The 26364-nt window shown below is 36.1% G+C and overlaps 2 protein-coding genes across 5 annotated transcripts in view; one reads left to right on the top strand and one right to left on the bottom strand.

The window, feature by feature from the left end:
* The first annotated feature begins 1300 nt into the window (after positions 1–1300).
* Positions 1301–26364, top strand: part of LOC138332934 (probable peptidylglycine alpha-hydroxylating monooxygenase 1) — a 34311-nt gene continuing 9247 nt past the window's right edge. The window contains exons 1-5 of one of the 4 annotated variants that reach the window (XM_069280986.1): positions 1301–1510; positions 4793–4919; positions 6316–6370; positions 11268–11361; positions 11849–11967. In XM_069280986.1, coding sequence (XP_069137087.1) covers positions 4800–4919; positions 6316–6370; positions 11268–11361; positions 11849–11967 — 388 coding nt within the window. In that variant the 5' untranslated portion in view covers positions 1301–1510; positions 4793–4799. Of the gene's footprint in view, positions 1511–3649; positions 3804–4792; positions 4920–6315; positions 6371–7010; positions 8784–11267; positions 11362–11848; positions 11968–26364 lie in introns of those variants that run through there. The other 3 variants (XM_069280985.1, XM_069280987.1, XM_069280988.1) reach the window with 3 other exon arrangements.
* Positions 17638–25825, bottom strand: LOC138332936 (uncharacterized). Its single transcript, XM_069280989.1, has 2 exons — positions 25004–25825; positions 17638–19446 (listed from the first exon to the last, which is right to left on the bottom strand). Exon 2 carries the CDS (start codon positions 19426–19428, stop codon positions 18349–18351), a length of 1080 nt encoding a protein of 359 aa, XP_069137090.1. The 5' UTR covers positions 19429–19446; positions 25004–25825; the 3' UTR covers positions 17638–18348.

The raw sequence follows: 26364 nt of genomic DNA, 5'->3' as shown, positions 1-26364 counted from the left end.
AAGGGCACTGTGAGAAACATGACAGAGGAAGCCTACTTAATTGCGGTTTTAGTTTTTAAGGTACGTGCCTCTCTGCAGGGAGTATCAGCGATTGCGAAATCTATAAGAACGTTCTATATAAAATCCGAGTTCTCCACATTTGAATACCAGGGTAGGTATAATTTGAAGTCGAAGTTTAATTTATGACTTATATTCCTAGGAAGTCGATGAGACTGTGAATCTAAATTGTGCCCGTGTAAACGCTCCCTAGAACTTTTAATGGGGTCGTTCGGAAGGGTACAGCATTGTTAGTTTGTAACTGGTTGGCGACTAATTGGTTTATTGCACCGCCCCCACATAACGGTAACAAGTCTCATGCGGCTATCACACTGTATAACATCACTGGAATGCTGTTATATTTCATTCTTTATTATTTTACATTAGGGACACTGTGTGGATGCAAATGTCGCGTTCCACGTTCGCAATTAATTTGCTCAAACGCCAGAGAACTAATGACTATAGTCATTTACTTATTTTAATGAAGGAAAACAGCTTCTTAATGAATCCAAAATTCAGACTCGATTAAGAAAGGAAATGCCAATGAAGGGAGAAAAACAAAGAATATCTGTTGTTTCGGAAAAGAAAGCATTCGACCTTGTATACCTCATCAACAAGCCAAAATGAAATGAAAACATTGCAACAGAAAATGATTATTATAATTGAGCAATGTTCCAAGACTTCGCCAGTCATAAACTGAGGTCCTTACTTTACCAAACAGTTCCCTAACTAGACAGGGCAGTAGGCAACAAACGTCGTTGCAACACAGAAGAACAACCTTATTACAGCATTGTCAACTGCTTGTATAAGGCGACAACCAACCACACTTGATTTGTATAATGCCGTTATCCTGTATCGTCTGCTTCTGCACGTACAAAGAGGCAATATCTCAACTCAGAATAAAGGTACAAACCTTTTTATCAACACATTTATTGTACATTTTCACGATTTTAACAAACAAACGGGATGCGGTTATCAACAGTCGATTGCGTGTATCCCGCTCAATTGATCGGGTATCTGATTTCATGGTTTAACGCCTCTATTGGAAATAAGTAAATATAGACTGAAGATCGATCCCCATCCAACTTCTCTTGTATGAGTATCGATTGGTTCACACGCTGACTGATCCTGTGCGTCAGTAGGGCGTGCTGCCTCGCAGACATTGGCTGAACATTGATTATCTCAATAACGACAAGCCATCATACTCAACCGATGAACAGCCGTAGTCATGGCAACAGTTTTGCGTCAACCCCTCGTTCTGAGTCTGAGAGAGGGATGACAACACACTGCCATACTGGAATAGTATTGACCGCGAGTCTGTAGTGCTACTGTATAGAACGTGACATTAGGAACGTGAAGTTCCCTACTATCAGTGACCTCCGGCCCGAGACAGGGTCGTCTTGTGTTATCACCAAATTTAGTATATATTACTGGACCTAGTACTGCGGACCTTCGATACGAAGGCAGCACTAAGGTATGTACCTTTAAACAAAACATCTGTGTTCGTACACATGGTGGACAGTATGTTTTGGAATGTTACTGGTCAGACTGTCGTCATAAACATAAGATATTGCCACAACTACGTTCTGTAATATCAAATATAACTGTAATTTATTATAAGGCACATAAACAACCATACCTATGTTATACTCCATATTACATTTGGCTACAAATAACAATGATAGAATTATAAATTATGTCGCATTATTAGCTGCCTTTTGTTATACGAACGATTCAACATGTGGAGATATCTTGATGTACAAAATATTATGTCATATGGACGTGCAAAGTATGGTTACATTGCTTCAATGATGACTTTGAAGTGCCAGTTGGACATTACCAGTTCCTCGATAAGAATCGAGTGTGGCATACCTGTTCGTGCATCAAAGCCTTTAACTTAGTTACATAAAATTCTTTAAATATAGATAGATTGCGGTGTAAATATCCGCTGCCTATCGAGTATTGGTGAGTGTTTTTATTGACGAGTTTCCCCGATAAGAGATGTGTGTAGGTTGTCCTTATCTGTAACTATCCATCACACGTACACTAGTCTCACGTACACACAGGTTTTTGGACACTCCATTAAGGAAGATTTGTTTTATTTACGGAATACTCCAAACTTATGTGTCCATAGAAGGAAATGTTTTGCTTCCGCTTAGATTGAACAATAACGTTTCAATGCTTCCTTTAAGGTTGTATTCTTCTGAGGTTTCAGTCCCGTTGAAGTCTCGTTTCAACATAGATCAAAGAAGTTTTGAGATTTTCGAATACAATTTATCAGTATCTGTAGCAAGTTGCCAGATGCAAATTTTGTCAAAAAATTACATTTCTATTTTTAGGAGAATTTTTTATACGGGGGTTTTAAGAAATGGCCCATTTGGCGGCCATTTTGAAATTGTGTCTTTTTTCGCTTCAAGTAGTGCCACAGTTTTACCATTTTTTACTGAAATTGCTTTTACTTAAATCATCACTGCGCCAACATTTTTAGCTGTATTGAGCTAATTTTTGCTGCAAATTGTTACTAGGTTCGTAGTTATTAAAATATTGAGCATTTATATGTGTATTGATACACTTTTGTGACTTTATTTTAACATTTAATGGTAATTTGGGCACTTTTATTTTTAACTCTAAAATACTGAAAAATAACAAAAATTCAAATGGAGCAAAAAAGTAAGCACACGGACCCCCAATTTTTCTTCCTGATTTAGAAAGAACAGCCGTTTTCCTATTGATATGCAAAATAATAACAAAAGTTTAATACCAGAACTTTTTCTATAAAGGGTTATATTTGGCAAAAATGGCTGAAAATGGTGCATTTTGTAGCTCAAAATTAAGGGGTAGGGGTAGCATATGTTGTTATTCTGAGAAAAAATATTAGTCTAATTGATAAAATCTGGTATATTTTTAAAAAAGACTACCAGAAAATGAATTCTACAAACATTCATACATATCAAACACCTCATTAGGAAATTATGGCTTTAATCTCTATCTTATATGGTCAAAACGGCAAAATTCCCATAAAATCCAATATTTTGTCAACTAGGTATCTTTGAGTGACAAAAGCTCAAAAACGAGCACACGGACATATGTTTTTTATTCCATTTTCTTTTATGGTATGAACTCCTTTTTCAAAAAATCTATATGAGAAAAAAAGTTTAATACAAGAAAATTTTGACTTCTCAGAGGTGTACATCCTTAAAATGTTCAGGTCGTTAATTTTATTATAAAGATAAGATATTAAAGAAAATAAACAAATTCGCCTGAAGCTTTTGAGCAGTTTAATATATAAGTTATGTATATCTACGTTGTAATATGCAAACTAACCCCATGGTAAAGGCTTTATGGTTACAATATTATTTTAAAAGAAATTTTAAAACAAAAAACGTTAGTACTTGTCATTTCCTATTGTAACAATAATACACGTGTATAAGTATTATCATTCCCTAAACACCTGTGTGATCCGTAACAAATAGTCCTGATACCAAACAATACAGCGACATTAATATTGTCCTAACAAGCAATCAAAATGTGTATTTGTGTACTTGCCGAACTGCCCGAGGCCCAAACCTATTCCCTTATCCATCACTGTCAGTGCATCGCTCATATAGTTATACAGGTATTCCCTTCAAATCTTTACATCCGGGTCACTTTTAACCTGTAATTCTTGGTACGTATTGACTGATAAATTGTGTGTGGACTCCGTATTCTGATAATATATATTGATTTTAAATTAACACCTTGAAGGATTTGCCTGTAAAGGACCACGGGTAGGTACAGGGACATCTCTCCTGTGGCGATTGATAATTTATTACGTAAAAGTTCCTATTATGATTGTAGATATGAATAATTGAAACGATGACATATTTTTCTGAGTTATACTTGGACAATATTATTGTGACGAAATTAGTGGTATAAATATTCTGTATTATGTGTAAGACCTAGTCTACAGGTAATATACATACAATACTATTTATGTAACCTACATTGTATCGTCACTAACTCCACGTGAGTATCGTTTAGTTATGGTCTGTAGTAGTTATGATTTAGTATTTATATAGAAATACAGCTGTTACGGCCCATACAACTTATAAGGAAGTTAAGTAGAAACCCTAGATACGTGTTAAGACGTATTAGATGAAGCCATATAACCTATTGTGTATCCTAATAAATCTATCTACAGCAATAACATCAAATAACACTTGATTGTATTTGTTCTCCTTTGTAGTGACGATATTTAACGAAAATTAATCCCGATAAAACCATTTTCCACATGTTCAAACTAAACGATTAATGATAATTTACATCTATTCTTAAGTTTTGAATTTCTCATTTTCATTTACATTGTATTTTTGCGTTAGAAAGCTAATGATCAATATTTGTCATTATTCTACTATAGACACTTTTTGCAAGATATTTTCTGTTTGAACAACACACTTCTCTAGAACTGAATTGACTGTGTAAGATACGAAGTGTGTTAACATTGTTTAATGTACACTTATAAAAAGGAAGTAAACGATTCATATCCTAGGTACATGTACACGTAATCTTAACACACCATAGACCGGTATACACAAACCCAAATATCAACTACAAGTCTCTCGTCTTACTATAGTCTTACTATAGGTTGTTCATTAGGTATACATAAATTAAAATGTTGCGCAAACGTGTGTTATGAGGAATTCAGTTAAGCAAGAATGCTTCAAGAACTTCTGTAATTTTTGTGTTGTCATTTCTGTATATTTTTTTTATATTTCAGAAACATAATGAAAGCCATTTTGGCTGTTCTCGCGGCGTTGGTATGTTGTACACATGCCTCACCTTTCAAAAAAAGTGTGAAAACAGAAGATGTAAACTTCCTCATGCCAACCGTTCAACCTAAGGTGGTAAGTACAAATTAATACGTGTTTCTCACTCTGACACGATACCGAATATGGCATACTGCTAATTAATTAAACACGGTTTGGTGTGGCTGTCGAGAGGTCATTAAAGTTGCAGTTAGATGTGAAAAACTTTTGAATAATCAAACTAGACCAACAAAGGACTTTGTCAATTTCCCTTTTACACGTACAAAGTAGTTACCTGCCAATAAATTAGTACTAAAGAATGTAGCTTTCTATTTTCCTCTTCTCATACCCTTAATTATTGCACATTTTCACATGGTTTGTATGCTGTTTTTTCGAGGCTTTACAACGAAATGAGCAATATTGCGATCAGTGCTTGAAAAAATATAAATACATGTCAAAATGAAGTATTTTGTCTTTTTTTTATGGAGTAGATTCCAAATGCCCCAGTAAATAGCCTATTGTTCTGGCGTACTCTTCCGCAACGTCTGATGCCGTTCAACTGTTTAGTTCTTTACATGAATATTTGTAATGACGTTTTGTTTTATTTTATTGACATTCTGTCGATTCTAAGCTATGATACGGATTTTGAGAATCTTCCCAGATTTTTTTATTTGTTTGTTTTAACATCTTGGTATTTGTTTTTAGGTTTGCAATTCTGTTATTAACTTAAGTTTATCCGTATTCATCATTGGTTTGACCACGTATATGTGTTCAACTTATCCAATCATACTCCTTTTATTTCCATTTAATATGGATACTTAGTATTATATATTATACTATTTATATATTCCACAATATTCGCTTTGTCAGTGTTAATGTTACCCACACCTTTCATAGGGATATACAGAACCTCCACATATTGTTTACCCCATTACCAGCTAACTTTACCCCGTTAACAGCTAACTTTCACCTGCAGCTTACCTTTCTGGTGTAAACATCCTAAAACAAGGATTACGTATCACTTAAGCCAACTTTCTGTTTTAATTCCACGCCTCCAAGACATACTAGCGCCCTAAATCGATATACGTCATTCGTGCTAATAACTATGAGTTTGAATGTGAAATAATAACTTAAAACTGAAACTGAAACACTCCGTCGCTATGGTTACTAATATCCGTCACGTTGGTTAAGGTAACGCCTTCCCTGAAATTGATGAATATAACAATATTTTCCTACAATTTGAACTGAAACTAATTGAATAGATTAATAGCTTGATTTTTTTATTTATCACAGAAAATAATCGATCTCTATTGTGATATGAAAATACCAGAAACATTGATGTTGTTAAAGTCTTTAAAAACATAAAAACATGACATTTTATTCTGTCACTGTTTTACTGTTATTCTGAAAAAACCAATCGACCACCTTTGTTTCAAGGTTATAAAAGTTAGTTTTTAGGAAGACTTTTAACTTGATGTGATCTCCTTTGTTGCAGAAAGACACTTACCTCTGTTATGGAATGAAAATGAATGCAACCCCGACCTATGTAGGTAAGTTGTATAGTAACACCTAGCGTTACACATGTATACCCTCCATTGTCCATCCCGCCGTTATTAGAAATATCGATTTGACAAAGTTACACCCTTTCACATTATTCTAACAAAACAAACACCAACACTAATCCTTCATCTATTTATTGCGTATGCCTTGAGGACAATGGGTAAAAATAGCTTAATGAGGATATAATGCGCAACACAAAACACAGCCTCTCAGGAGAGTGAAGACACATTAGTTATGGAAAATAGCGCGAGAGCCTTTCTCTACGGAAGGGATTTGTTTTTGAGTGAATAGCAAGAAATTATATGAAATGAGTGCAACTGTAATAAACTAAATATAGATTTTGACATAATTTCGCCTTTTTGACGCTAAAGTATAGATCTTTATCCAATTTCACTTTCTTTTTTAAGTGAAATATAGATATTTACTAATTCCATCTTTTTGAAGAAAAATATATTTATTTACCTAATTTCGTGTTTTTGAAACTGATTATAGATATTAAACTAAATTTGACAGTGAGAGATTATAGATACCATGAAGCTTAACTAGCTTGAAAACATTTTTTGTTCTATTGTATTAGATCTTTTTTTTTGATAAATATGGACCTTAAATTATTAAAAAAAAGGACATGCAATAATAAAATAGAATTCATCTTTAATCTCTCCTAAATCTCATTTGATAACCTATTTCTTTTTAGAATGTTATGATGTGTACCAGTTGTACTGTTTAGCTTGTGATATGACAATCTAAATGCTTAATTATCTACCCGTTATTGAATTCTAAATGATTCACGGACAAATTTTTTCTCAATGTCTCGCCGGTAAATGTTCTCCAGTAAACTTATAGGAAATGTGACATCGATTTCCGCGTGGAGTTGTCACGCTACAATATCTTGGTATTGTACATCTTCTTTATCCAATAAGCATTGTAAGTTTTACCTTACGAAACATCTAACCTAAACAATCAATAATTTAAATTACATATTTATCGGTACCAAAATACCATTTAATACAAGGCGTTTTGTTGGGAGCATCAATGATATGAGTTAAGATGGACTATGTGGTATAAGCTTCATTTTAGCATGTTAACTTGATACTGGAGTGTTTCACTTTTGTATCAGTTACTGTACCCTGTACGTACTGAAATCCTCGATTGATTTACTAGTTGTTACTAGTATTACTTTTCTATGTACTGTAATCCATCTCGTAATATTATCCGCAACCTTCTTGTATTGTCATTATTGATTTCATTGTGGAAGTTGTCGTCGTTTCCTATTGTGCGAACATATGACTGTATTGTACTTACAATGGTAGTAATTACATCTCTAACATAGTTCTCCCCGATATTACACAGCGCCATTAGTTCTCCCCGATATTATACAGCGCCATTAGTTCTCCCCGATATTACACAGCGCCATCGTTCTTCTTTACCATGCCGAATGTGATACATTGACACCTTAGATTCCTATATTACAGTTTTACTTCTATACAAGACGCTGCCTAATGGATTTAGAAGATATTTGGCGGTATTAAGTGAATTATATTGAGAATCCATTATTTAAAGCAGCGAGTAACGACACAATAGTAAAACTATGATCCAACTTCAAGATCGATGAAATAATAGAACGCAGTGTATAAATTCAGCAGAAGGAAAATTGCTTAGCAAGCTTAATGCTATGAAATATACCTAATAGCTTCATGTTTAGTTGTTTCTCATACCATTATTTTGAAATGTTATAATGATTTATCTTTGAAGCCTGAACAATCCATTGTAAGTTACGAAATAATCAATTCTTTGAAATATTCTGTATACCTTCCTTACTTTACTTTATTCATTATCTGTTTGAATGTCTGTAAACATACATACCCGTATATAGCAAAAGTAATAAGCCTCGGGTGTTCAGATCACACGTCATAATCAATTTACAGCTTTGTGACATGTTATCACTGTAACGTTACTGTCTCTACACATAGTGTTTAATAATTCATGTTTTAACTGTTTCGGTTTGACGTACAAAATCATGGATTTGGTTTCGCATGAACATTGCTACAGAATATGTTTCTGGTGTAAATTATTTACCAGGAAATGTCTATACAACATGAAGCTTTCGTATTTAATGTTTTGATAGTTATACATGTCAGTACCAAAGACAATACGTCATACTTCAGTAGGATTGTAATTAAGTTAATGAAATATAAAATACAGGTAATTTATAATTTACTGCTGTTACAAACATACAAAGTTATCTTTGATCGTTGTTAATGAAAAATATTTAATTTGTTTCTAACTTAAAGACTTCAAAATGAACAGATGCTCAGTAAAAGTCATAAAGAAGAATGTATCACACTGTCATTTTCTCTATATTACACTAACGTCGGAGCCAACTCTTGATGAAACAGAGACCAGGTAATTAGTCTACAACAGTTCATCCGTATTAGTTTACTATTTACTGGCTTATTTGTTTATTAACAACGCCTGTAATTAATCATTAATTTCTTATATTTTATGTTAACACATGCTTCAAATTAAATTTTGCAAATATACGAATTTTAATAATTAACGAACCTAATATTGCTGGAGTTTCATAACTAAACATTTAAATTCAATACATTTGATAGAGAATATTGACACGTAGTAATATCTTGATGGAATATCCTGTTGATAGCTGGATCGACGTCACTTAGTAACCTATCTTTGCAACTTAACAGGGAAAGTGTAAATATTACGACATTAAAACAAGAAAAAAATCAACATATGAAGGGAAATAGTTACAGAATACAAGAATATCGTTAATTCTTCCATGAAGTAACAAAGTCAATATAAGCTATCTAAAGTATTCTTTACGGTTTCCGGTGGACGGGACGGACTGAACATAACACCTACTAAGTCTGACATCAGTCTTCATCCCATCCGATCTAATCCCTCTATTGCCCACGTGATCCGATTTTATGGGATGAATTTTCTGATTGGAGTTCCCACTACAAGCAGATTATCCGATTTAATGTCTGATGGGAGATTCTCATATCGGTATAGCCAGGCATGTGTGTCAGATTTCAGTCCTAGAACAACAATAAAAGTCACAAGTTTTGATAGATTTATCAATAAAAATGTACTGGCGGTAATATTCCTGGAATAAGATATCTGTTTATGCAGTTGATAATAATATACCAGTGTAACTCGTCTACCGGTAAACCGGATGTTGCCGGGAACAACATACATGTTTTGTGACATCAAAAGAGTGCCACGCCAAGAATTAAGCTAGAAATAAAGTGATAACTCATGCAAAATGAATTACCGGACATGCCAAAATAAGTTTCTGAGCCACAAAGACATTGTCTCAATCCATTATTGTATTTATCAAATTTTATATAGCAGCGACATTGTTTACAAAAAAAAAAAAAGATTATGGTCATATTACAAATGAAGGCTTGTTTTAGACGCCGTTAATAATTTTATTGGAAATGACTGTGTATCATAGAAAAAATCAGAGGATTCTAGCCTGAAATTCTAAATATATATGTAAATCAATAAGATCGTTTCACTTAGTGGATAGTTTAAGAAACTATTGACTTGGTCTTTGGTTTGTTAAAGTTATTTCATGGCTTCCTAGTTAACGCACATCTATACATAAGCCTTGTGCTGCTGTAATCCATATTGGTAGCAATTGTGATTGTATGCTATCGGTTCAAAGGCAGAGGTTGTTGATGAAGTCAAACTCACTTATCCTTCTGTAACTCCTGGTTCGATGTTTTATTTAGTTTTGCATAGATATATGGTAAGCTTTGTGCTGCTTTAAAATCATGAGTTGATGAATGCCGATCTGAAAAAAACCGCAGTTATCCTTTCTGCTTAATAGACTCTATCCTGACTTCAATTTCCCGAAACAAAAAAACACCGTCATGTAATTTAAGTAAAATAATATGGAAGACCATTTTGACCCAAGTTTGTATCGAGAAATCAGAGTCAAATGTTATTCACAATCCAAAAAGTAAAAAAAAAGTAAATACTTGGATTCTTATAGGATATTCACATACAATGGTTACTCCAGTATTTCCAATTTTGAAGAAGACCTCAAGGATTTGTATCTGATTTTGTAAAAAAACACTTGTACTGGTATATCCTCTATCACTTACGATGTCTGCGCACCTGGACTATTTCATAGCAAAACTGAAACAGTTCAGGAGAAAAGAAAACTAACCAATCACAGGTCTGATAAGACTTCCTTTGAAGATTAACATAGAGCGACGATCAGCTTCATAGCCATATATGTACCGTTATGCGATTCTTTTGATGTACATCAAAGGATAAAACTACCTGCTTATCCGATGCCGCATACAGAACCTTCAAGATTGCTATGATATAGTTCAGGGATGTAGAGATCGTATGTGATCGTAACCCATAGAAAACTAAGACATGACTGGAATGATGAAATGATAAAATGATGACATATACAGAACCTTCAAGTTTGCTATGAGATAGTTCAGAGGTGTAGAGTTCGTATGTGATCGCGACCCATAGAAAACTAAGACATGACTTGAATGATGAAATGATCAAATGATGTCATATACAGAACCTTCAAATTTGCAATGGGATAGTCCAAGGGTTTAGATATCGTATGTGATCGTAACCCATAGAAAACTAGGATGATACTGGAATTATTAAAAAAACAAAATGATGTCATATACAGAATCTTCAAGTTTGCTATGAGATAGTCAAGGGGTGTAGAGATCGTATGTGATCGTAACCCATAGAAACTAAGACGATACTGGAATGGTGAACTGATCAAATGGTGTCTTTTTAAATGTCAAGTAATTTGAAATCATTTAATGTATTAGATAAACATATATAATGAATTGGAGTTTGACTTGATATTTCTCGCTCTGATTACAGTCGGATTCCGTCCTCATGCTAACAAAGACATTGCTCACCATATCTTGCTATACGGATGTAAACAGCCAGGCGTTCGGGGCGACAATGCGATTTGGTGAGTAGTACCAAGGGTGTCAGGATAGAGACAAAGTATGGGGCCAACCCTGTTTTTAGTTATCAATATCTGTCACGTGTGTTAAGGAAATGTTATTTTTAATTAAAAAATAATGAGCGATTTAGTTAGATAAATCAATGCAACGTTTATGTAAACATGATTCATCATTTACATACTTGTATTGTCACACGAAGTTTAATACCTATCAATGTATAAGATCGCCATTTTTCATTCAGTTGATGTTGCAGTTGATTTTATAACATACTCGGGATATATCTTTCATCAAATCTTTAATTAATTTCATTCAGTGATACTAATATGGATTCGTCATATTTACTTCACCTTTAAGTGACGGCTGTACGATTAGGGTTTAGTTATTTAAACAAATATTTTTTATATTATTGTTTATTATCAATTTAGAGAAGAAAGTAAAGATAATAAAAAAGCATTGCTCACCAACTGTTTACATCTATATTCTTGTTGACAGGAACTGCGGCGAGATGGCGCACACAACCTCCTCCTACTCCACAGCTGGGGTCTGTGGTCAAGGACAACAAATCGTCTACGCATGGGCAATGGACGCCCCAGCCCTCAAACTTCCTGAAGGTAAGACGAACAACACGCCTTAAAGCACGTTTCATTCGACCTCCCTGTTGAATACGTGCCAATTTCACCCGTATACGGACTGATTCAAACTGTGAAATTTGGCTGAATTAAATAACAAGAAACCTTATTAAAGGAGGAGCGGTATAAGACTGTCTAAACCTCTGTTTTTATCTCCCTGGTTACTTTCTGATAGTGATTTTATTTAATATTACATTGTTTTTGTTTAATGTTACATGAAATACAATGCTTACAAAACCAAAAAACAACATAAAACATCAAATAGAGGCACCTTTTTAGCAGTCAGTTATTATTTTACACCGTCCTTGTTGTTCTATTCAGTAGACACAATGTATAACATTGTCAAGGCCCACACATTCTTAAAATATTCAATATATCGAGTTACCAAAAACAATAGCAAATTTATAAAATAAGAAAATACCCAACCTGTACCTTTGTTAAATACAGAGCAGAATATTTGCAGAATATTTGAGGGAAGATTCGGTAAAGCACATATTTTTATATTGTTGCTCATTCATTTTTTTACATCAAAGCTGCATAGGACACGGTTCTTATGCCGACTCGAATGCGGTATCATGGTTCTAAGTCTATTTTCAAGGACTGCCCAGTCTGATCAAACTATCTGTCACTCACGCGAGTGGCAAGGAACTGGTCGATACGTCCTAAACTGTCATAAACCGCAAGTCGGCAATGTGTTGGGGACACGGCATTATGTCGTCAGGAACGTCAATATCATCTCAGTTGAGATAACAAAAGGAAGCAATGTGACAAAAACAAACAAGACGCAGATTTACAAAAATGTAAACAAAACAAGAATAGAATCGAATGCACTGAACGGGCTTGTTTCGTTTGACAATTCCTTGTTTAGAGAAGGGGACTGCACCTCTTTCTTAAGAAAACATCACGCGTCTAGCTGTTGATACAGTACAAATGTTTCTTTAATTAGAGAAGAGATTTGCCCATCAGTTCTATACGACAGTAATCACGGTCTCTGATGCGTCGCTTGGATGCACTTAATCCTTCGTCTCATAGACATACGGCAAATACAGCAAGCGAATGCTTGCACAGCATTGCTTTGAAAATCTTGAAAAGTCTGATAATATTTTCGGAAGAAATTGGCTGTCATTGCAATGGTATTTGTAACTTGATTTTGTCATGGATATTGAAATTGGTTACATCCGCTAAACTGACATTGAATACACGTCTAAATGATTACATCTTAGATGTAGAGGAGGGAATCGATAAGATCTCTCGCATGATGGTTATTTAACTCCAGCAATACCATAAATTTATGCAGCAATATTGTTTGTTCTAAATCAATTATGTGAACCCTTGGGTCTGAGTTTCTTTCTTAAATTAGATGATAACCAAATAGGAAAACTTGTATAATTAGAAGGCAGATTTCGAAATAATCTTGATTTCACGGACAGCTAAATGGTTTCCTAGAATTAAAGTGCGATATTACGTGACGTTATCGTGTGTTTTGCAGTTCATGACCAGTTTTTACATCATGTAACTGCATTCATTATGCAGTGAATGAAGTCCGTTTGAGACATATCCACTCCATGAGTTTGGTCTTATCAGTTCTACACGACTTAATTCTAATTTCATTATTCAATCCAGTACAAAATGAAAGCTAAGAAAAACCAGATATGAAGCTGGAATGTTTTTTTTTTCAAACATGGCCTTGCACCGTTATATGAAATGCTGGCATGAAGAATCGTCCTTGATCACGCAGACTTCAGAGTGGCCTGATCGTTTGGTATAGAGAAAGGAACTAATTTTGAGTTATCTGTTCGCCCACACACACATGTATCGATTTTACCTTGGAATACGCTTGTTTATTCTACTGTTTTCAGTCACTTAGGAAATGCCTGGCGCTCTAGTAAATGTCCATTCGAATAAAATAGACTCGCAGTCGTTAATGATGTACAGCCGTGTCCACACACGATCGATATGGTGTTAACGGTGGAATGTTTTGAAATAGTCTGCATCAAGTTTGATGGTGTGGACATCGAATGTTCTATAAAAATACAGAGTAAGCTTTTAATTTTTAGATACCTTTAAAACTCGTAATAGCATAGGTCAAAGACGATGAACGCATTCCTGCTATCGATGGTCAAGAGAAAATGCCATATATTTTCAGACGTTTCTATTGTCTGATGCTTTTTCGTCTTCTTACGAAGTTATAAAATTCATGCAATGGATTTTTATATCAATCATAATGTGACATATTTCCACAAACTCTCCACCTCTCGAGTTCCCACGTGGTGCAATTGCCGGGTGCTAGGTCCTTACATCACCCTGGCTGTTAATAGGACGTTAAACTAACAATGATAAAAAACCGATAGGTATCGCTTTCGAAATGTTTATATGGGAACAACAATACTATGCTAGTAATAATAATTACTAGATTCTAATAATTTAAAAGTTGCGGTTATTCACACTACCGCCGAACGTAATAATCTATGGCCTTCTTGTCAACATGTATTCTCCGCTGAACTTTAGAATTCCATCCTGAACATTCCCATACATTACACCAGTACCGAAATAGCGTCAAGCTAATGTACAGTTTTACGTTGGGGATACAGAGGGAAGGAAATACATATATATATCAATAAAGGCTAGTGTCCCGGGAGATTGATTAAGCTAGAATGGACTACAGATGTGTAGGCCATTAACGGTTCTGCTGTCTTTGTTGGCGACAGGGCCAATATTAGTGCCAGTAGAAGCATGGTTACCTCCAGACGTGGCTGTTTACGTCACTGGGGTTTTGTGTGGTACCTAGGTGTTTTGATGTTCCTGATATACACTTTATCAATACGCTATACACTTTTCTATACACTTTTCTTCGAAAACACTCGGTAGTGAAAATGTATTTTATATTCACTATAATTGTATATTGTCAGGTGCCTCATAGTCGTGTCTGTTGTTAAGGAAAATGTTTCAATGTATGGATTTTTCGTTCTCTCCGTTGGCAGGAAACCCCATTCTTCGTCCTATTTTGTCTAGGAGAACCGTATCTTTTCTACCACTCCTGTAATCAACCAATACTTTCATGGTATAGAGAGGCCTTTATTATAGTTCAATCTCAGTTACTGAATTCCTATTCATCGCAGAATGAACATCTTATTCACATTTATAGCAATAACGTTCAATGAAAATTCAATTTCGGAAAAAAAAATAATCCATATACTAGTATGTAGCACTGGTGAAGATCTTGTGCAGATGTGTCGCTTGAGATGTAAGAGATTGCTAACTGAAATATCCCTAATATAGCACCAATTATATGTAAATTGGTTGCTACCATGGTACCATCATCGTTCAATTAATGTTCATAAGGGAGCGTACGGAAACCTATTTTTCGCAGATTGATTTCACATCATAAACCTTAAAATGCCTGAGGTAACAGTGCGTCTGTAATCTTATTTCTGTTGGATGACGAGTAATTGCTTTTTGTTGCCGTTCTATCCCCTCTGTAACACGCTGTCGTGTTCGCAATTGTGCGATTGGTCTCTCCTGACTCCGACAGTGTATTACTGACGCGCTCTACATACCATTTCTGTCCTGGATGTTGAATGGTCTATATTTTACTGGAAAGTGTTCTTTTAACACAAACATGCCGTTATATATCTATACATATGTACACCTAAACTAAGCTCAACTATTTTCTTGTTGTGTTGTTTATACATATGTATACATAGATATACTTTGCCGTACGTATCAGTTACAAACAAATTCTCAAGCGAAATGGTTTATCGATAGACAAGAAGTACTGTTCAACTGAGATTTCTTTAATTTATTAGCTCACCTGGTCCGAAGGACCAAGGTGAGCTTATGCCATACCGTAGCGTCCGGCGTCCGTCATCCGTCGTCCGTCCGTACGTCAACAATCGACTTCTTCTCCATACCCGCTGGTCAGAATTTAACAAAATTTGACTGGTAGCATCCTTATGGGTAACTGACTGAAAATTGTACAAATGATGGGACTGACCCCCAGGGGCCTGAGGGGCGAGGCCAAAAAGGGTCAATTTGGTTATTTCCATATAAACGACTTCTTCTCTGAAACTAAGCATGCGATAGCACTCATAATGCAATGGTATCATCCTTATATGGTTGGGATTCAAAATTTTACAAACAATGTTGCTGACCCCCGGGGGCCTGATGGGCGGGGTCAAAAGGGGTCAATTTGGCCATTTCCATATGAACGACTTCTTCTCTGAAACTAAGCATGCGATAGCACCCATAATGCAATGATTTACATCCTTATAGGGTGGGGGATTCAAAATTGTACAAATGAAGGGCTGACCCCCGGGGGCCTGAGGGGCGGGGTCAAAAGGTGTCAATTTGGCTATTTCCATAAAAACAACTTCTCCTCTGAAATTAAGCACGAAATATCACTCATAATGCAATGGTAGTATCCTTATAGGGTGGGGATTCAAAATTTTACAAATGATGGGGCTGACCTCCCGGGGGCCTGAGGGGCGGGGTCAAAACGGGTCAATTTGGCTATTTCTATATAAACAACTTCTTCTCTGAAACTAAGCATGGGATAGCACTCATAATGCAATGGTAGCATCCTTATAGGGTGGGGATTCAAAATTGTAATAATGATGGGGCTGATCCCCCGGGGGCCTGAGGGGTGGGGTCAAAACGGGTCAATTTGGCTATTTCGATATTTCTTCCCTGCAACTGAGCATAGGAAAGCACTCATTATGCAATGGTAGCATCCGTATCATTATATGGTTGGGATTCAAAATTAAACAAATTATGGGGTAAATTTGTCTTTGTGATTATTGAATCACTTATTACTAAATTACAGAATTGTAACGTCGCTGTCTATTATTCAGTCGCTAACGTCTATTGAGTTCGTCTGGTCTCGGCTTTTGGCACTTATTGGTTACTTTCTTTGGTAGACAATAATAACTCAAACTCATAAATAAATTACAATTTATGATATTTAATGGTACAACACATTCATAAACTTTAACATTCACATCAATATCTTACAACATTTTCGTATATAAATTCTCTCCAAAAATCACCTTCGCCACAACAACATATTCCAGCCGGAAGCTATTGGAGATATTGGCGAATGTTGGCGATTATCGGCGATTATTGGCGATTATTGACAATTTAGCCTAATACTGATAATATCAAAGAAATTGTGTTAAAAACTTATTAAACTACACGAGAGCACCAATAACTAGGTTTATCATTTATAAATGTTCATTATTACTCTATTATAAAAAAATACTAAGTATGGCGGATATTGGCGAATATTGGAGACGGGAGATAGATAGATAGATATATATATATATATACTATATAATATAGTATAAATTATGGGTGATGTTCTTTTATACAAAAACGCCCAAGTATTTATATCATTAGTTCTTTACCTCTTCAGCTGAATTCATAATACTTGTGGAAAAGTATATCCGTAAGCTGGTATGAGGAGTGTGGAGATCAACCGTCTCGTGAGAGGAGTAAAATCGCTCTCCTTGAATATTCGCGGGTGCCAACTATTTATACTATTGATCGACCAATCAAAAGGCGCGATACAAATAAAAGTACCCGGATATACAATTCTCTAGATTTTACATGCGATATGCTTACGCTTACTTTAGACAATGAAGTCAGAGAGTTCCGAAAGTTAAAACAAAGATGGCGATCTACAAACTAGCAGACGCTGACTAATAATGTACAACAATAAATTACTATTATATGGAAACTTCTATTTATAAAAGGTATGTCATATTTACTTTAGACAACATTACTAATTCTGATGAATATAATATAAATGATCCTTATATCTTATCCTAGAAAAACGAAGTGAGGATGGACATCGTACGTACACAACTATACATTGATAGCTACGGTAATGAACCTAAGTTTCTGAAAAAACATCGCTAGGAATAGCTACATCTAATCATATATTTACCAAATACATGTACACAATATTGAATGAACATTTAGCTATATATTTTCCGAGTAGAGATGCCGTAAGATGCATCTACTATAACAAAACCCTACAAGTTAAACAATTACACTAGATGATATTTACACAATGAACGGCATTACATTGCCCCCCTCTTCATAAAATTTTGGTCTCCAAAAGAATTATTATATTTTCAAAATATGAAATACATATATAGTTTTGTAATGAAATGTCATCTTCATCTTGCGTTTACTCCCGCGTTAAATTATTCTGGAATGTCTCAACTCGCGCACTTCCATTTTTCACGTCTATCCTAAGGTTCACTCGCGTAAAAAATATTTTGGAATGTCTCAACTCGCGCACTTCTAATGTTCACTCGCGTAAAAAAAATATTCTGGAATGTCTCAACTCGCGCACTTCCCCTAAGACAAAAACTGGGCTTCCTTTTGGAATCCTGGTCCAATTAGGTTGGGTTGGCTCAGTTTCATAGTGATGGCCGTTTGTAGTCCCTCTAACTTGTAATACCTAGCCTCGTAGTACAGTTCATAAAGATATCTAGAATCTGATGGCAGTGTCCTCAGGTCGCAAACAACACCGTTACGAAGATAGTTGAGGATGAATCGGAAGTGGGATGGATCCCTATCTATAAAATATGTGTCCTTGCTGTAGGGTTCAAAGATGCTACCTTCTGCGAACAACTCTGCAAATATGGAGTTAGTGTCCGCTCTCAGGGTCATTTTGCTGGTCTCAAAGTGTCGTCCGCCAACATTAAGTATCACTCTTCCCTCTTGCAGTGTCTTCAGTAGGAGCTGCACTTCCGATACTCTTTCCTTTTCAGAAGGATCACTCAAAGACTTACAGGGGACGGATTCCACTACATCCTCATCCCGAAATGAGACTTTTCTCTTTGTGGCCCTTGTAACCTCAGTTTCAGGCTCAGGCTGAGGCTCATCCTCACTGGAGCTGGAGGAAGATGAGGAAGATGAGGATGATGAGGAAGATGAACTACTGGAGCACACAGACTTCGATTTGTACACTTTCCTCCTTCTGTTGACTTTCTTCTTCTTGGACGGAGATTTCTCTTTAGATGTTGTGTTTTCAGGACAGTCCTCCAATTCCACTTCTGATATATCGCTTAGGTCATCCGATGGTGTTTTTGTAGACTTCTGTGGCGTAGCAGGTAAAGGTAATAAAGTCTCCGGGACCCGAAACTCATCAAGTGATAACTCAGAGTCGCATTTGGTCGGCGCTCCTCCGGTGCTCAAGATTAGTTTGGCTTGGTCTTTGGCCTTCCACAAACGAAAGAGACGTAAAGCCGCTTCACCGCGCTCTCCGCTTGGGCTAATCATTTCAAGATCCAATCTGGATACGTCCTTGCAACCATGTTTGTAATTTCTTCGGCTGAATAACGACAGGCACTTTAAACACTGATAGGAAAAGTTCGAATGCTTCTCCTGTACGTGGCGGACAGCTCGGCACATCTTTTCAAACTTGATGTTCATGCAAATTGCACAGGTGTACTGCAAGAAATAATAACATTTGTTATTTATCGTGACCTGGCAAGATTCATGCACATGTTTATCAACTGTTTAATTTCTATTTCTTATTTTCTGTTTCAGAGGCTGATCTGTTCCGAGAGACAGTGCGACTTCCCTGATACGGTTTCAATCTATCATGATGTACCACTTTTGGTTTTGACTTGGTGTTTAACTGAATTCTATAAATCACCCTCATTTAGTTTCTTTGTTACAGTGAATGGACCCACCCATGGAAGAGACAACTTAGGACTTCTCTGTGGTTTACACTGAGGTGCATATAGCCATACCAAATCACCTTTGGAGTATGAACTTTGATATGCTTTATGATCGTATTTTCTCTTCTGTATGTCACTTGCTTTAGCTATGTTCTTACGAGCAAAATCATGAACTGTCGACAACTTCTGTTGCAAGTCGTAACCAAAATCAGTTGCATGAAATTGATTCGAGTCTGGATTTCCAAGTATCAGATCTATTGGCATGTTTATCTCTCTGCCAAACATTAATGCACTTGGTGAATATCCAGTACTCTGGTGAATTGCAGAATTGTAAGCCATAGTAAGAACAGGTAAATGCTTGTCCCAATCTTTTTGGCTACTTGAAACAAATGATGCAATCATGTTTTGTAATGTTCGATTTGCCCGTTCCACTAAACCATCAGATTGAGGATGCATGGGAGTCGTACGCGTCTTTTCTGAACCAAGTATCTGACACATTTCCTTAAATAGTAAAGACTCAAAGTTTGTACCTTGATCCGAATGGATCTGTAATGGGACACCAAACACCGATATGAACTTTTCCACAACCTTGTTTGCTATAGTATGTGCTTCTTGATTTCTTACGGGTATGGCTGTTAGCCATTTTGTAAAATAATCTGATATCACTAAGATATATTTGTTTCCATTATTACTACGAGGTAATGGACCCATGATATCAAGAGCAATCCTCTCAAGAGGTGCTCCGACATTGTACTGTAACATAGCAGCTTTTGGATATTTCCTCGGCCCTTTCCGAGATCCACAAATATCACATTCCTTACACCACTTTTCTACATCTCTTCGTAAACAGAACCAGAAGAAACGTTGTCGCACTTTGTGAAGTGTTTTCTTGATTCCAAGGTGTCCTCCCGAAGGACTGTCATGCAACTCTTGCATAATTGTTGGAATCAATGATTTAGGTGCTACCACATGAAGTTGAGTTTCCTTTCCATTGTCACTTTCCCATTTCCTATACAATATGTCATCTACCAATATTAAAGAATCCAAACGATTCCAATAATATTTGAGTTCTACTGACTGATGAGCGATCTCTGACCAAACAGGGATCGTCTTCTCCTGCTTCCAAATTCTCAGAAGTCCTATAGTAGGATCTTCAATTTGAATTTTGGTGAGATAAGCTCTATCCATTTCTACTGTCTCCTCACACTTGGTTACTTTCTTGCTATTGCTACGTAGGTCTCTACAAGTGCGGACAGTTGCATTCGTCCGTAGGCCTATACCACTTGTTTCATTAGAGACGTTGACTGAAAAGACACGTTTACTCTCTTTCTTTATACTGTCTTCAAGACTCTCCTGATTCATATCAACGGAATCACTCTCAGTTGATTCATTCCCGCAAGCAATGACTTCGCGTAACTGGTTTCCATCATCCACTTGGGTAACAAAAGTGTAGTCACTTCTATGAATGGAATCTTTAACTGAAGCCGGTTTATGGCTTGCATCGTCAAGAATTTCATCCTCTTGAGAGTCCGTTTGTCCAGTGGCCAATGAATCAATTGTTCGTTTTGGAAAACACTGGTCTATATCTGCCTTACTATCAGAGTAACGTAATTCTGCTCTTGAGCAGTAAGTGCATTCGTCATTGACACATGGTCTACGTGACATTGCATCAGCATTTGAGTGGACTCTGCCAGCTCGGTGCTGTATTTTATAGTCATATGTAGCTAGAATTTCAAGCCATCTTGCCATTTGTGCTTCAGGCTTCTTGAAGTTCGTGAGCCATCTTAAGGCTCCATGATCACTTCGAACTAGAAAGTGACGTCCATACAAGTAGTGATGAAAGTTCTTAATAGAACTGATCACTGCCAACAATTCACGTCTGGTCACGCAATATCTTCGTTCCGCTTTTGAGAAACACTTACTGTAGTAAGAAATTACTTTCTCTTGACCATTTTGAACTTGTGAAAGTACTGCCCCCATCCCAACATTACTTGCGTCTGTATCAAGTATAAACATATCATTTGAGGTAGGATATGACAGGATTGGTGCACTAGTCAAAGATTGTTTGAGCTGCCTGAAAGCTTCGTCGCATTCTTTTGTCCAAACAAAGATTTCACCCTTTTCTGTCAATTTATGCAGAGGCTTTGCTATGTTTGAAAAACCATGCACAAATTTTCTATAGTAAGAGCACAGTCCCAGGAAACCTCTTACTTCTTTAACATTTCCTGGGGTAGGCCAGTTGTTGACATCGTCAATCTTTTTAGGTTCAGTGGAAACACCTTCTCCACTTATGGTATGACCTAAAAATGAGACGGTTTGTTTGAGGAATGAACATTTCTTTTGAGACAACTTCAAATTTGCCTCTTTTATTCTAGTTAAAACTTGATCTAGACGATCCATGTGTTCGTAAAATGTCTTGGAAAAGACAATGATGTCATCTAAGTAAACTAGACAAATGTTCCACGTTAACCCATGAAGAACCCTTTCCATCAATCTCTCAAATGTAGCAGGAGCATTGCAAAGTCCAAAAGGCATGACTTTAAATTGCCAAAGCCCGCTGCCTTGAATAGAAAAGGCAGTTTTTGGACGATCTTTTTCTGCTACTCCTACTTGCCAAAACCCTGACTTAAGATCAAGCGTACTAAACCAAGCTGATCCTGATAACGCATCTAAAGTGTCATCAATCCTCGGCAAAGGTTGACTGTCTTTAATGGTACAATCATTGAGCTTGCGAAAATCGCAACAGAACCTCACTGAGCCATCAGGCTTGTTCACCATGATAATGGGACTACTCCACGGACTATTTGAAGGTTCTATAATTCCGTTCTTTGCCATGTCTTTGATTTCAGATTCTGCACAAAGACGCTTTGCAAGTGGAATGCGATAAGGCTGTTGTCTTATTGGTTTCGCTTGCCCTGTATCGATTGTATGTTCCACTAGGTGAGTACAGCCAAGATCATCCTGGGAATTTGGAAATAGTGCTGTATGTTTCAGAAACACTTCCTTCAACTTGAGCTTTTGTTTTGAAGACAGATTTGCTGCTGTCTTTTCAAACATGTCTTTCATGTGATCGGGGATATCTTCTTGATTGGAACATCCCTTACTCGATTTGACACTGTTAACATTTTCTACCATTGGAATTTTAACTGCTTCGTAAGTAGCAGCAACTGTATTTTTATACATTGTAAAGGGAACTTTACTGAGGTTAGCCACTCTGATTGGTATTTTCCCTCGATTTAGATCGACTAAGGACTTAGCCACTAAAAGACCACTCTTTTCTATAAAAGGTTGATGTGGTTCACACAATCCAATAGTATCTTGGATTAAGTCTATAGCTTTCCCTGGCACTATAACTTCTGTTTCAGGAGGAATTATAACATTCTCCGTTACAGCTATTCTACAACAGGATGAAGAGACTGTCTCATCTTTAACAAAACAATGTATCCTTTCCCCATTCACATTGATACACTTCTTGCTCATGATAATGTCACATTGATGGGTATTTAAGAAATCAATACCAAGAATGGCATCACTGCTGATGTCCGCCAATAAAACATCTTGGTTAAACAACTTTCCACCCATTTCAATATCAATGTTCATTTTACCATAAAAAGCTGATGAATCCCCAGTCGCTGTTACTAGGGTCATGTTAACTGGTGTTATTTTTGGTCTCTGTGAAAGAGGCCACGACTCCAAAATACTCTTTTTCAATATTGTAACACTTGAACCTGTGTCAACTAACATAGATACTGGGGTATCGGCTATTTGTGCTAAAACAAATAAACCACCGTCTGTATCTGAAACACTTGCACTTAATTTGATCTCGGACCTTGGTGATTCTGGTGAGTTTCGGTCCTCAAACCCGACCGTTGGAAGTTTCCCTGATTATTTGTATGTTGGTTGTTGTACCTAACATTGTTTCTATTTCCATTGTTTGCACTTTGTCTACCGGGATTCCAGTTTGATTTGTTTGTACTGGTATGACCATTCTTCGCAGAGTCTGTATTTTTATCCCTATGCCCTTGCGAACCTTTCTGTTTCTTTATGTTTTTAACCTCCTTTGATAAAGAAGACAGTTGTTCATTGAGCTTATCTAGTTTTTCATCTAGATTACATGACTTAGGATTGACCTCCAAAGCTCTTACAGAGTGTTTACCTCTTGTTTTGTCGGCAACCCTGTGAGCTTCAAGTCTAACAGCTATTCTCTCAGCATCGCCGATTGTTTTTGGACCAACTTCCCTAAGTCGCAATCTTATGTCTGTGTCAGTTAACGCGTCTATGAAGAAATCCAAAGCCAGGAGTTCTATCATATCAGAGGAAGCATTTGGATATGCTTTCCTCGTAAGCGTTTTTACAGACTGAGCTAACTCGGGTATCGTCTCTCATTTTTCTCCCTAGTTTTACTTTGGAGATTAGAACGAAAAATCTCGGCCCTATTCTCTGAACCATATCTGTTGCTTAGTGCTTCGACAAGACTTCTGTAATCTCGCCTTTGTCTATAATCCATTTCATTCAAAAGAGCCCTAGCACCTCCAACTAGACTACCAGCTAAGTATAACGATTTTGTTTCGTAACTCCACTGATTTATTTCAGACACAATGTTAAACTGAGTTAGATATTCATCTAAATCATCCAATCCGTCATATGTATGGGGTTTCATTCTACCACTATTGTTTCTAGAGTTAGATCTTTGAGGAAATCCATTCGACGGGAAGGGGTTATTTGTACAAAACTCATCATCGTTCCGACTAGAGGAAGCCACTGGCAAGGGTCTTTGACCACTCTCAGTGATATCAATATCGGAGCGGTGAGGAGTGCTACTGGAATGTCTCTGACCTAACATGTTATTTGACCGTATAAAAGAAGTCACTGTCTCCGGTTCAGTTTCAGAATTTACACCTTTAACTTGCGTATTGGAAATTTGACTTTGCAAATTATCAAGTTTACTATCAAACTCTACAAAGTATTTTTGCATTTGTTCTTGGACAGAATTTAGACTTTTCTGTATTTCAGAATTGAACATACTCATGTGATTTTTAATAGCATTGCGAATTTCGTTCCCGTCTCCAGAACTATTATTTTCTGTAAAAGTTACTTGGTCTCTCTCATGTAGCTCAACTAAGCCATTTTCGTTTTCATCACATTCTGATGTTGTACTTAACACTCTAAAACTGACGATGTTTGAATCGTCCATGTTTTATGTTTATGAATGTATTGTTGTACCAAAAACCAAATACGCCACCAATACCAGATATAAATAAAGATATATATTTTCTTTTCACTTGAAGTTAATTCAAGTATATAAAGGATAAGTATTTATTTACCTATCCCACCGCTGCCACCATTGTAACGTCGCTGTCTATTATTCAGTCGCTAACGTCTATTGAGTTCGTCTGGTCTCGGCTTTTGGCACTTATTGGTTACTTTCTTTGGTAGACAATAATAACTCAAACTCATAAATAAATTACAATTTATGATATTTAATGGTACAACACATTCATAAACTTTAACATTCACATCAATATCTTACAACATTTTCGTATATAAATTCTCTCCAAAAATCACCTTCGCCACAACAACATATTCCAGCCGGAAGCTATTGGAGATATTGGCGAATGTTGGCGATTATCGGCGATTATTGGCGATTATTGACAATTTAGCCTAATACTGATAATATCAAAGAAATTGTGTTAAAAACTTATTAAACTACACGAGAGCACCAATAACTAGGTTTATCATTTATAAATGTTCATTATTACTCTATTATAAAAAAATACTAAGTATGGCGGATATTGGCGAATATTGGAGACGGGAGATAGATAGATAGATATATATATATATACTATATAATATAGTATAAATTATGGGTGATGTTCTTTTACAAAAAACGCCCAAGTATTTATATCATTAGTTCTTTACCTCTTCAGCTGAATTCATAATACTTGTGGAAAAGTATATCCGTAAGCTGGTATGAGGAGTGTGGAGATCAACCGTCTCGTGAGAGGAGTAAAATCGCTCTCCTTGAATATTCGCGGGTGCCAACTATTTATACTATTGATCGACCAATCAAAAGGCGCGATACAAATAAAAGTACCCGGATATACAATTCTCTAGATTTTACATGCGATATGCTTACGCTTACTTTAGACAATGAAGTCAGAGAGTTCCGAAAGTTAAAACAAAGATGGCGATCTACAAACTAGCAGACGCTGACTAATAATGTACAACAATAAATTACTATTATATGGAAACTTCTATTTATAAAAGGTATGTCATATTTACTTTAGACAACATTACTAATTCTGATGAATATAATATAAATGATCCTTATATCTTATCCTAGAAAAACGAAGTGAGGATGGACATCGTACGTACACAACTATACATTGATAGCTACGGTAATGAACCTAAGTTTCTGAAAAAAACATCGCTAGGAATAGCTACATCTAATCATATATTTACCAAATAAATGTACACAATATTGAATGAACATTTAGCTATATATTTTCCGAGTAGAGATGCCGTAAGATGCATCTACTATAACAAAACCCTACAAGTTAAACAATTACACTAGATGATATTTACACAATGAACGGCATTACAGAATTGCTTAAAGAAAAAACTGAGCGATACAGGCCCTCTGGGCCTCTTGTTATATTTTAAATGCTGAGTACATTAGTATGAA

The sequence above is a fragment of the Argopecten irradians genome, chromosome 10 (genome assembly GCF_041381155.1).
Source record: "Argopecten irradians isolate NY chromosome 10, Ai_NY, whole genome shotgun sequence".
NCBI lineage: Eukaryota > Metazoa > Mollusca > Bivalvia > Pectinida > Pectinidae > Argopecten > Argopecten irradians.
Note: the sequence above shows the minus strand (reverse complement) of the source record. Positions and strands in the feature narration are given on the sequence as shown.